Genomic DNA, 12,795 nt, shown 5'->3' with positions numbered 1-12,795 from the left:
AGAGTCGACGGCGAGTGGAGGTGGCTATTCGCAACACATGCAAACCCTAGTCACAGCGCTGAAGAGATCAATCACATGAGTGTGCCGCACCCCCACTTTATATAGGCGTCCGTCGCAGGCTCAACACTTGGGCCTTGCCCGGACCCTAAAGCCCAAAGTCTACTCGGTCACGTTCCTAGTCCAGTTCGGATCACATCCGACCAGTGTCCTACGAACCGACCTCGTAGGTTCCTTCCCTTAAGCGCGCGACCCCTTAGGTTCAAGTCGGCTTGGTCACAGTTCGGATCACCTCTGATCTGCACGGTTGGTAGCGGCCTCTAGCAAGGTGTGCGGACCACCAAGCAGACTATGAAGCTGGTTAGGCGAACCTGTACAACGTGTCACACTTCTGTTCCCTTTGCCTCACGATATATGTTGTCGGGCTCAAGGCGAGACTGTCATCCTTGTGCTAGCCCGACCTCTTTCTCGTTCTAGTGATGCCGACCACAAACCGGATTATCTTATAATCCTTGTCGCATGACCATGCTTATTCTGGTCGGATCACATGAGGGGCCCAGAGTATATCTCTCCCGACCGGAGGGGCAAATCCCATCTTGCTCGACCATGTCTCGCAGCATGGGACTGGACAAACCTGAAACCTACCTTTGTAACTACCCAGTCACGGAGTAGCGTTTGGTCGGCCCAAAGCAAGTCTATCACCATCCCGAGTACATGCGTCAGCTCAGGTCTTAGGACATAGAATGTATGTTGTACTAGAGACTCACATATGACATATCGCTACGTCTCATAGTTGGGTCTGTCCGACTCAGACCTTATCTCGACTCGGATCCGACTACGTCGAATCCGACCAGACCTTTCCAAGTCCATATTATTCGGTTAGCATCCAATGCTCCATGGCTAGTGAGACCAAGCCATCAATCGTGTCATATGCTAGTCTAGTCGGCTGCGCGTCCACACAGCCCTTTCGACTAGGGACCTTTTAGGACAGTCATCATACGATGCATAGTCCCACAAACAAGTCACGTACTTGCTGATACACATCATTGATAATGTCCAAGGACTATCTTTATGCATAAACACATAGGAAATATCGTCATACATGATTGCCTCTAGGACATATCTCCAACAGCAGCATTCTTGGAGGTGCACTCGGCTGCGCGGGACCAACGGACAACTTCTTTGGTGGAGCGGTGCTTCATCCATACATTGATGGCGACGGATCTGGACGGCGTGGCGCAGTGCAAATTCGGAGTTCGATGTGGGAGGATGGACTCACACAGGAGGACGACGTTGTCTGGCGTCATGGTGGCGTCGATGGCTGAGAGACCTGGCATGGTAGATGCAACAGTACAGCTCTGAAGATAGACTCGTGGCAGGTGTCTGCGGCGGCCCCATACCCGGCAGGCGTCCTGGTTGAGGAGTGTGCCGGACTGGTAGGTGCCCCATATCAGGCAGGCATCCTGGTTGGGACCTCAGTTCTTAGATGTTTAGGTTTGGCTGTGATGTCTGTTTGGTATTAGACCCAGACTATCAGCGCCCCTTCATCAATTGGATAGGTGTAGCGACAGTTGTTGCTTAGACGGTGGCTTCAGTCTTACTGTTGTATGATTCTGTAAGGTCTTGTGAGAATAATTAATAAAGTGGCCGCATGCATCACCCAGATGCAGAGGCCGGGGGTCATCCTCCTTTTCTAAAAAAGCTTACCAAACCCTAACGACTCGAGTCTTAATGAGCATGAGCTTAGGGAGCTAGATTTCTGCTCGTTAAGCTTACCAAACTCTAACGACTCGAGTTTTAATTAATGAGCACGAGCTTAACGAGCTGAGCAATTCGTTAGTCTACCCGCGTTGCAATACACAAAATTTATTACACACCATTGACTTCTATAAAATGGGAGATCATCTTTCTGCCTTGCACCGTGGGTGCATACTTACAAAGTTTAACGAGTCTTAAGATTATTAAAAAGACAACACACCATCAACATACTAAGAACTCTAGTATTGCAAAGTCTATTGCTAAACCATCACCTATGTTGAGACATGAATCCCCTAATAACTTGCTCCAGCTTGCCACTGCTGGCTTTTAAATCCTCCTGTTGGTCTAGATGTTGCAACGTTAACCATAACTACAACTAAATAATCGATAAGAAAGTAGCTTGCAAAAGAGTTTGATAACTTACTTTCCATCAAAAGCGACATCATTAGAGCAAAGCCAAATGGACCAACATCAAGCTATGATGCCAACAAAATATTATGCTTGCAATATCTAGGTAATCCCATAGAGCCAATTTCCAAACATATGAGATATAGAATGGCGTGGGGTGTAAATCAAAAGCTAACCAAAGCCAATTTAGATGCGCAAACTTGCAATCCGAGGAATTGTATTGGATAGTCTCCTCCTGATTACGAAATGCGCAAAACAAGCTCCATGCTATTCTCTTTTTGCTAGATTATTTTTAGTTAAAAAACACTCTTTTAAGAAGACACCCAAATAAAACTTAACCGTAAGGCATTCTCAATTTCCAAATGTGCCTACAATACCAGAACCCAGTACGAGCACCTTATACATTGAGCTGACAGAGAACATCCTAGATTGGCATGTAGTGCTTGTGCCATGTCTACAACCAACGGTCTACTCCCTTCGTTCCACAATACTTGATGTTTTAGTTTGTCCTAAGTCAAACTTCTTCAGATTTGACCATGTATATAGAAAAATATTAACATCTACAACATAAAATTTAAATTTTATGAACATGTATTTTATGATGAACATGGTGTTATAGACATTAGTATATTTTTTAATAGACTTCATCAAACTTAAAGATGTTTGATTTACAACAAATCTTAAACTTCAAGTATTCTGGAATTGGAGAGAGTAGAATGCAATCTTGTCATGCACTATAGTTATATGTAAGTTGACTGAATTTGCAAATCAGGTATGTCAATTTCGTGGGAGGATGAACAATTGGACAAGGAAGAAATCTGGAGGAGGAAGAAAGAAGAACGATTGTTGAATCTTAATCTAATGGCCCAGAAAACCGACTTACCCAAAATGTGACTTACGTATAGCCAGTCGCCTTGTCATGATTGCAACTGTTTACTCAAGTATGTTAGCTTGTGTGCTACCCATCCTTTTAGATTTCTTTTTCTTGCATATGATACATGCTCATGAGAGGTTGTAGCCTTCTCGTGCTGAAAGACTTCCTCTCTACGATGATAATCTACCCGCGTGATCTGAATCTACAAAAAACTCTGCGAGATGTATACTTCAAAAGATCATGGATACCCACATTTATCTCTTGCCCAATATGCACTCTAAGGATGTATTTTATTGCATCACAAGTCTCATGCAACATGTGGGGCAAGTTAACAACACATGTGACCATGTGGGATGAATTAACAACATAATTTTTTAACCACTTTGTGCCAGGTCATGAAGACGAGAAACAAAACTATTTGGAGTTTCAAAATTGAGGTTGCCCTAAAATTATATTTAAACTTGGGTAAGAACTAACTAGGTTTTTTATACTAAAAAGAAAATCAAATTAAGGGTTTATGGTTTAACCATGCTCTTTTTTCACATATGTAACTCAAAGCATAAACTTTGGAAAATTGAATGTCTTAGTTGAACATCAGGAATGTTCACTGCGCTACACTAGAATATCTATGTTGCTAAAAGCCTAAAATAACTTCATTTTATTTTCGATAAAAATTAACATAAAAATGTTTCTAGCAAGCACGACTTGAAAACAAGATATATTTTTCCAACAAACCGTTCACCTTATAGACTCTGACAAATAACAATTACAAGTAATTGATTCATAATGAAAGACAATCTCGACAATCAGCAAAGTAAGTTTTCTTGTTTATTGATTCTTCAGAGAAACATATCATCACATCAAACCTTTGCCACTCTAGACGACGAGGAAATGATTCACTGCACTCAACCACTTGGGCTCCCACAACAATCGGTCATGCGTTTGTGTTGGACGTCACCAAACGCACGCCCTTAGAGAGCATATCTTAATAGCATCTTGCCGTGGGTCAAAGTCCATAGAATGAAGATGCATCTTCGATGTGTTAGCAAACTAAAATCAAAGACAAAGCCACAATAAGAGGCAAAGGAAGCACGATGCTTCCTGCACCAAGAAGGGCCAACGTAGAATAGTACAAGGACCACCAAAACAATTGCTCGCCCAAGCTTGAGATCCGAAACCGTGGTAACCACTATGAGCTCCACACAACTTCATCACATGGAGATGAATGGAATCTGGAGGACTTTTATTCTCACAATGCCACCTCCACCATGATGTCAACACCATTTCGAAACGAATAGTTGAGCATCAAGAACAAATATCAGCGGATGAAGGAGTACATGAAAATGGTACCCCGAATGCTTGCATGCCTGGATCATCCCGATCCCTATTAGCGAGTGATCAAACAAGGTAAAAAAGAACAATCCCATGACTAGGCATAGTATCAAGAGATCCTGTCGCATGCCGCATGCCTAATAAATCTAGAGAAACAAGAGAAGCATGAGCAATTGAAGGGTTCGACTGCCCAAGGAGTTCCAGTCCGATGGCAAACACCAGTTATTGTCCCCTTGTTGGCTACCAAAGAACACACGGTTTAGCGAATCAACCTGTGGTTGAGTTGGTTAGGTGGACAGTGGTATCCCCAACCCACCAGGGTTCAAATCCTGGTGCTCGCATTATTTCTGGATTTATTTCAGGGTTTTCGGCAATGCACTTTCAGTGGGAGGAGACGTTCTCGTCGACGACGAGGCGCCTACGGTGACTTCGTAAATCTTAAGATGATATGCCGGCTCAGTCTCTCGGAGGTGCTCATAGGGGTAGGATGTGCGTGTGTGCGTTCATAGGAATGAGTGTATGCGCGTGTATATGAGCGCTTGTGTCTGTATTGATGCTAAAAAAAAAGAACACACGGTTTATTTAGTCGGATGTTGGTATCTTCAGTTCAAAATTGTTTAAGTTTTGGTGTTCAAACCGAAGCTTTAAAATTCACGTTAAAACTCACATTTATAAGTTCAGGTATGAATTTAGATTTCCTCACTGGTCATGTAGCTAGTGCTCGACAGCAAGTTTTGAGGCCTCTTAGTTAAATTACGTACCCTTTCGGCACGTGCATGCTGCTCCCGTTTCCATTGCATCCCCAACCAACATAGGTAGGTGCCTGCATATATAGGAAGCAAACATAGGTAGGTGCCTGCAATACTGCATCGTCTGGGAAGCTTTTGCCTTTGCAGCACTGAGAAGATGAGCATGCTCAAGTGTTTCCCGCACGGTCTCGCCATGCCGGCACAGGCGACCTGGTACGTACACGCGGCTTTCTTCCCCACGCAAATATGCACGCGATGTGACGAACATCCAACTAGGTGTGCGATTTGATTCGGCAAGCAGATGAAGTGGAATCGTTTGTGCATGCAGGTGTAGGAGCCGGGCTGCGGCGAGAGCTGGGAGATGGGCCTGCAAGGTCACCTCGACAGCTAATTTCGAGGACACGGTGACGGGGATGGCGGCGCAAGAGCAGGCGGAGGCGGAGGTGGTGCGGAGTCTGGGCCTGAGCGGCTGGGTGGAGGAACAGCTGCTGCCGCTGCTCACCCCGGTGGACGACGCGTGGCAGCCCAGCGACCTGCTCCCCTGCTTTTCCCCCTCTGCAGCTGGCCTCTCCGCCGAGCAGCAGCCGTCGATGATGATGACGACGGAGGAGCTGCAGGCCCAAGCCTCCGGCGTACCGGACGACGTGCTGGTGTGCCTGGTGGGCAACATGGTAACGGAGGAGGCGCTGCCGACGTACATGTGCATGGGCAACCGGGTGCCGGGCTACCGCGACGACACAGGCTGCAGCGACCTCCCCTGGGCGCGCTGGCTCCGCGGTTGGATGGCCGAGGAGAACCGCCACGGCGACCTCCTCAACCGCTACCTCTACCTCTCCGGCCGCGTCGACATGCGCCAGGTCGAGCGGACCGTCCACCACCTCCTCCGCAATGGCATGCAGATGCTCAGGCCGTCCAGCCCCTACCACAATGCCATCTATGGTTCCTTCCAGGAGCGCGCGACCTTCATCTCTCACGCCCACACCGCCAAGCAAGCTGCGCGCCACGGCGACCGCTGCCTCGCTAAGATCTGCGGCGTCGTCGCCGCCGACGAGAAGCGCCACGAGACGGCCTACACCAAGGTGGCCGCCAAGCTCTTCGAGCTCGACCCGGACGGAATGGTGCAGGCGCTGGCCGCCGTGCTGCGGGACAAGATCACCATGCCCGGCCAGCTCATGACCGACGGCCGCGAGGCCGACCTGTTTGAGCACTTCTCAGCGGTCGCGCAGAGCACCGGGGTGTACACGGCAAGGGACTACGGCGACATGGTGGAGCACTTCGTGCGGAGGTGGAAGGTGGCTGACCTCGCCGGGGGGCAGCTGTCCGGCGAGGGGCGGCGCGCGCAGGAGTACGTGTGCGGGCTGCCGCGCAAGATCCGGCGGGTGGAGGAGCTGGCCCACGACCGCGCGATCAAAGCCGCGAAAGAGCCCGAGTTCGCAAGGTTCAGCTGGGTCTTCGACAGGCCAGTCTGCATCAGAGCCTGATCTAGCCGCCCATCTACCAAAAATTTCACCCCAAAAGTATCTACTAAATTCCACCCCTAGAAAATCTACTAAATCCTAAGGCCATGAATCACAAGCAGGGGCATCAGGATGATGATCGTCATAAAAGAATCTGGTAGAGCCAGGTTTATACGGTAAACGTACCCTAGATGATTTTGTGTGAAGTGATGGTAATGTATGTTTGAGCGAATGTATGCATTTCTCTTTTGTGTGTATGTGCAGAAAACTCAGCCAAATAATTAGCTGCAATCTATTTATGTGCCTTTGTGTTGGTGAAAAAATAGATCAATAATTAGCTGCAATCTATTTATGTGCCTTTGTGTTGGTTTGCTAAGCTGCAGTGGAGCACTAGTCTTTTTTAGGGATAGTACATCACCTAGAAGCTAACGCGTGCTTCACCGCGCCGTTTCACCGCGCCGTTCTTCACTTGTGGGATTAACTATTCTTTTCTCTATCTCGAAAAAAAAGCTATTCTTTTCTCCAAAAGATTATTACGGATGGTTGTTTCATTTTTGTTTATCTATGCTGGCTTGGGTTTTAATTATGTTATGTCGGTGTTTTGTCATTCATATATTGTGCTGGTCTGCTATTGAAGATGATATTTGTTCTGAGAGAAGAGTGAACTTGTTAGTTTTTGGTCTTGGTGTCTGCCGGTGGTGATTGTGTGAGTCCCTTGTGAGCTCTTATTCCGCGTTGAAATCATGGAATCGTTGCTACAGCACTCACATGGGCCGACCATGATGCTCTGCCTCGCTCAACACTGCTCGCTGTTCGGTCACTTGCTTAACTTTTCCCCACTTGATTTACTGCTAACTCAACCAGCTACTTAAAGAAGTTTATTAAATCAAATTTCTCCTATTTTAAAAACAGATTTTAAAAAATTGCTAATAAAAACATTATTTTAAAAAATGTCCATTGATTTTAAATAATGTTCACAAATTAAAAACAGGTTTATAAATTTAAAGAAGTTCAAACTTTAAAAATGTATCTGAACTTAAAAATATTCATGAATTCTAAAAAATTCGTAGTTTTTCTTCAATGTTCATGAATTCGAATAAATATGCACAAATTAAAGTGTGGAGAAAAAATTAAAATAAAATAATTAAGAAAAAACAGAAAAAGGAAAAAGCTGAAAAAACATAAAGAAAAACTACTAAAACTGATAGAAAAGACACAAAAGAAAAAAAATGCTTCTTAAAAGCCGCAAAAACTGTTTGATCCAAAGTGTATCCCATTACCATGTTAAACAGGGATTTATCAAGATTATCAAAAAATATTTAATGTTTCACATATAACCAACATTGAGGGTCTCAGGAGGTTTCCTATCTCCATGAGTAGCAAGTATAACTAAATTTTTAGTGTCCTGTGTCCTATATCCATAACTAAAGAGAACAACTTAGAAGAGGGAATAAAATCTACTTAGAGATAAAGTTAACAAGCACACATGAGAATGTTCACCCCCACGCTATTGCTCCCTGACAACGGCATCCGAAAAGGTCTTGATAGCCCACAAGTGTAGTGAATCATAGCCTTTTCGATAAGTAAGAGTGTCGAACACAACGAGAAGCTAAACGTAGAATTAATATTCTCTCAAGTTCTATCAACCACTGATACAACTCTACATGCACTAAACATTTGTTTTACCTAGAAACAAGAAATAAACTACTTTACAAGAATAAAACTAGAAGTACTTTGCGAAATAAAAACGTAGCTTCAAGATAATAAAGGACTTGGAAAATAAAAGTTAGTTGCTGAATTGTAGAAGAACAATAAAGAAAAGGATTGTCCCTAGGCAATGGGATATGGATATGAAATGATAGTGATACTCATCATACTTATGAGGGAGAGACCTAAGCTAAAATACTTTTAATACTTGGATCATATGTTCTTATGATTGAAACTCTAGCAAGAATCTGCAACTACCAAAGGTTCATTAAGGTAAAACTCAACCATATCATTAAGTTAAAAGTCCCCTTTAATCCCATATGCAATAACTTTATGAACTCAGGTTTAGGTTTCTATCACTCCCGCAACCCACCATAAGCAAATCTTTAACATACTGCAACACCCTACAGTGGGAATCCCACACGTTTGCACGAGACGACGGGCACCATAAATAGCACCATAATAACATACAACTCATATCAAACATAGCATATCACAATTAAGTCATGGAACAAAAAGAAACTACTCACAGACTATAGAGATGCAACACATCATTGAATAAAAATATACAACATTAAACATCATGTTTAAGTAGGGATTACAGCGGGGTGATAGAGAGTACACCACTACACGCATGGAGAAAGATGTTGATGATGGTTGCCGTCACGATGGTTCCCCCGGCGGCGCTCTAGTGCTACCGGGAGAGAGGGGGAGAGAGCCCCCCTTCTTTTTGCTCTTGCTTGGCCTTCCCCCCTAGACAGGAGAAGGTCCCCCTCTGGTCCTTGGCCTCCATGGCTCCCGGAGGGCGAGAGCCCCTCCGAAACTGGAGCTCTCCTCCTCTGTTTCTCTCTGTTTTCACGACTTTCTGAACTATTTCTGAGGCCAAGCGTCGTTTCTTCTATAGCCAGAGTTCTGTAACTCCAATTCAGGTGAAATTTTAACACGTTTCCCCAAATTAGCTTCGTTGCGACTGAAGGAGAGTTCCAATTGACATACGGGTTGCCCACATAGACTATGATGGAGGTGGGCACCAGGTGTCGTGGTCCTAAGACTGACAATAGAAAGGGGGGTAGGTATGGAGAGGCAAAATCTAAGCTATGGTGAAGGTGTACACAAGAGGTTTACGAGTTCAGGCCCTTCGCGGGGGAAGTAATAGCCCTACGTCTTGGTACCCGGAGGGGGTCAATTGGATTATGTGTGTGATATTATAGGGGGTGCGAACCCTTGTCCCAGAGGAGGGGGGTGGCTTCTATAGAGTGCGCCAGGACCCCAGCAGACCTCCATTACAAAGGGCTTAATGTACATAAAATAGGGGCGTTACTGGTAACGCCAGCCTTAAGTGCTGTTAATGCTTATAAAGACTACCGAGTGAACGTCCGACCGTTGCGGTCTCTTCTGACTTCTGGTCTTCGATAGGTCGAGTGACTTTCCGTATGGTCGAGTGACAGTAGGGAGGAAGACCTCCGAGTGACATGGCCGTCGAGTGGATTGCACTCGACATATTCGACTGGTGTTCTCCTGTTGTCTCTTGGTCCTTTTATCTTCTAGGGTAGTGACCTTGGGTAGGACGTACAAGTCAGGCCTATGACCCTACCCCAGGTCTGTATCCTCATCAGTAGCCCCCGAATGGATTAAGGTGTGAGTGGAAAGTAGGTCGAAGTTGAACCTGCTCCGAGCTTTGCGCCTTCGCGAGTGTTTTCTGCGAGACCGAACACCTGCGTCGGTACTTCTGTATCGACTCAGTCGCCTTGATCCATTCAATGAGTTGTCGACTGAACTTGTGACCTTATACGCCGAGTGTTTTGTTAGAGCACGAGATCTTGGGCGCAATTGTCTGCCGTGTATCCTGGATTTCGCGGGATACGAAATTTCGGGGAAGCGCGCGGGCCAGAGAGCGCCGAAACGGGCGGTCCGGATAAGCAGCGATGCCTCGATTACCGTGCCACCTTTTTTGCCACGTACGCTGCACGCAACTGTTGCGGGATTTGACAGGATTGCCTGGACCCACGCGTCAGTCACTCGGAAGTGACCCTTTATAAGGTGACGGGGCCGAGGCGCTTGCACTGTGCATGCCTGTTCCTCCTTCTTTCTTCTACACTTCCCCACCGTGCCCAGCACCTTCGCCCTCGACGCCGCAGCTCCCCCGCCATGGTGAAGGACAAGACGGCGGCGCTAGAGCGCGCAAAGAAGGCGACGGGGGTGGCGAAAGGCAAGAAGCAGAATCACGGGTCGTCGTCGCGCACGGGTCTGCCGCCGGGCTGGATCCAGGGTGATTGGATCCGGTCTTCGATCCGGCAAGAGGACCTGGCCGAACTGGAGGGGTCTGGGCTAATCGCCAAGGGAGCGGCGAGGCTGCCGAAGGGGGAGACGGAACCACAACCTCGACCGGGTGAGTGTGTTCTGCTCGCCACTCACGTCGACCAGGGTTTCTCGCTCCCTCCGCATCCTTTCTTCCGGGGATTCTTGAACTTCTTTAGCTCTCAGCTCCACCATTTTTCTCCCAACACCATCACGTACTTAGCTGCATTCGTATCGATGTGCGAGAACTTCTTGGGGTGTTGACCGCACTGGGGTATTTTCAAACATATCTTCACCATTCGCTCCCAGTCGGTCAAAAAGGCAAAGTCGAGTGACTCAAAAACCCACGTCATCTAGATGTGTGGGGGTTTAGGCATCCAAAAGAGGCATAGGAGTGCCTTTCCGGCCATGACTCTCCCTGAATCCGTTAGAGGCTGGCAATCAACCTGGTTCTACTGCCAGGACGTCGCAGCTCCAGGTCAGTCGACTGGTCTTCCCCACTTCTCATTCGACCGTGTTCAGACTCCTGCCCCACTGAAAGTAACCGCTGCTGAGACCGTGGAGACGAAGATGTTGGTGGAGAGAGTGGTCCAACTTATCAATGAGGGCGTCACCGGTCTGGACTTGCTGGAAGTGTTCCTCAGTAGACGCATCCAACCTCTCCAGGCCCGCGATCACCCTATGTGGCTGTATTCCGGACCGGACAACACCGCTCGGGTCCATCCAGAAGAAGTGCCGTCTGTTATCGTGGCTTTGTGACTGAGAAGCATCACAGGCAACTAGGACAACCCCAGAGGATCCAGGCGAGTCGTCCCCTTCAGCGACGGTAATCCGCCCGACAAGGTATACTCTTTGTTCCGACTGTTTCACACTCACGCTCTGACTGTACTTGATGTTGACTGACTCTTACTCAACCGATTTGCTCTGCAGGTATTCACCGAGATGCATTTGATGCCCAACAGCGAACAAGCTTTGGAACAGGACCAGGAGGGGGAGGACAGTGCAGAGGAGAGTGGCGAGTGGGAGTCTCCGAGAAAAGAGGAGGAGGAGGAGAGTGAGGAGTCGGACGAGGAGGAAGAAGTCGACTCGCCGCCGCGCTCCGAACGTCGATCCAAACAACAGCATGATCCGTCTGGCGGGCGCGGGAAGAGCGTGGCTCCGAGTGCCAATACTCAGAAGCGCACTCGGACGTCGACCCCGGAGCCGACGGAGAAGGTGGCCAAGCAGCCCAAAGTTGCTCCTCCCAAGGCTCGGAAGACTTTGCCACGGATCAAGATGGACGTCCCTGTTGCTTCAGGGTGAGTATCTCGCTTGCGTTTACGTAGGTCGACTGAAGATTTTCTTGCTCTGACCACCCGATTCATGTGTCTTTCCAGTCCCACCTCTGCTGCCACTGACATGGACATTGACAAGGGGCTAGGAGACGAAGAGGCCACCTCACGAGTTGGTAAGTCCGATCGACCAAGCTTTGTTAAGTTGAGTAGATCGCCGATCGGCAGAGTTTCTGACATTTCTCTCTTTCTGTAGTTCTGCAAGAAGTTGTTGTGCTCCCTGATGACGAAGAAGAGGTGCCTCTACAGGAGAGGAGGAAGAGGAGTGGGAGATCTAGTAGGAGGAGGCTTGAAGTTCAGGTCCCTCAGTCGACGCCGGTGCTCGAGGCGGTGGTCGAACATTCCGGAGAGCCTGTTCGGACCAGTGTCACATTCGCCAGCCCGCTGACGACTGATCGTCTGTCGGGCTCGACTGCTCCGACTCCTGCTGCTCCAGTGCAACCCCACGCCTCTGACTCAGCGGCTGCTCCGGCTGCTCTACAACCATCACTTTTTGCTACATATCAGACTCCGAATGACTCGTCGAGTGCCGCTAGGGAAGCTCTTCGCCAGGTGAACCTTGTCATGGAACAGGTGAACGTGGTGCACAAGGCTAGCGAGGTGGCTTACAACGCCATTACTGCCCTTCAGGCCAATGTTCAGGTCAGCAAGACCCCGACTGAATTTACGAATGTTGTCTTATATCTGATCACCCACTGGGGTGTTTCGTTGCTTAGAGCCTGGGAAATTTTCCATGCCACTCGACTTGAGTTGAATCTTAGTAGACTATCTGAATCAGTGGGGGCACGCCGAGTGCACCCATTAGGTGTAGTCCCTGAGACCGCGGTCGACTGCTGGCAGTCGACTGAGGTCTTAGAATGTATCTCTTTCCTTTCCTTTTTTTT

At 47.6% G+C, this 12,795-nt stretch overlaps 1 protein-coding gene across 1 annotated transcript; it reads left to right on the top strand.

The window, feature by feature from the left end:
- Positions 1–5,203: 5,203 nt before the first annotated feature.
- Positions 5,204–6,921, top strand: LOC119310009 (acyl-[acyl-carrier-protein] desaturase 4, chloroplastic-like). The gene is made up of 2 exons (XM_037585880.1): positions 5,204–5,331; positions 5,447–6,921. Exons 1-2 carry the CDS (start codon positions 5,276–5,278, stop codon positions 6,597–6,599), a joined length of 1,209 nt encoding a protein of 402 aa, XP_037441777.1. The 5' UTR covers positions 5,204–5,275; the 3' UTR covers positions 6,600–6,921.
- Positions 6,922–12,795: the final 5,874 nt, after the last annotated feature.

The sequence above is a fragment of the Triticum dicoccoides genome, chromosome 5B (genome assembly GCF_002162155.2).
Source record: "Triticum dicoccoides isolate Atlit2015 ecotype Zavitan chromosome 5B, WEW_v2.0, whole genome shotgun sequence".
Lineage (NCBI taxonomy): Eukaryota > Viridiplantae > Streptophyta > Magnoliopsida > Poales > Poaceae > Triticum > Triticum dicoccoides.
This window is presented reverse-complemented; position numbering and strand designations above follow the sequence as displayed.

Bases quoted from the DNA above. Each gene is read 5' to 3' on its own strand.
- LOC119310009 (XM_037585880.1), top strand. From the start codon at position 5,276: ATGAGCATGCTCAAGTGTTTCCCGCACGGTCTCGCCATGCCGGCACAG. The intron at 5,332-5,446 runs GTACGTACACGC...TTGTGCATGCAG, and splicing joins ATGCCGGCACAGGCGACCTG to GTGTAGGAGCCGGGCTGCGG.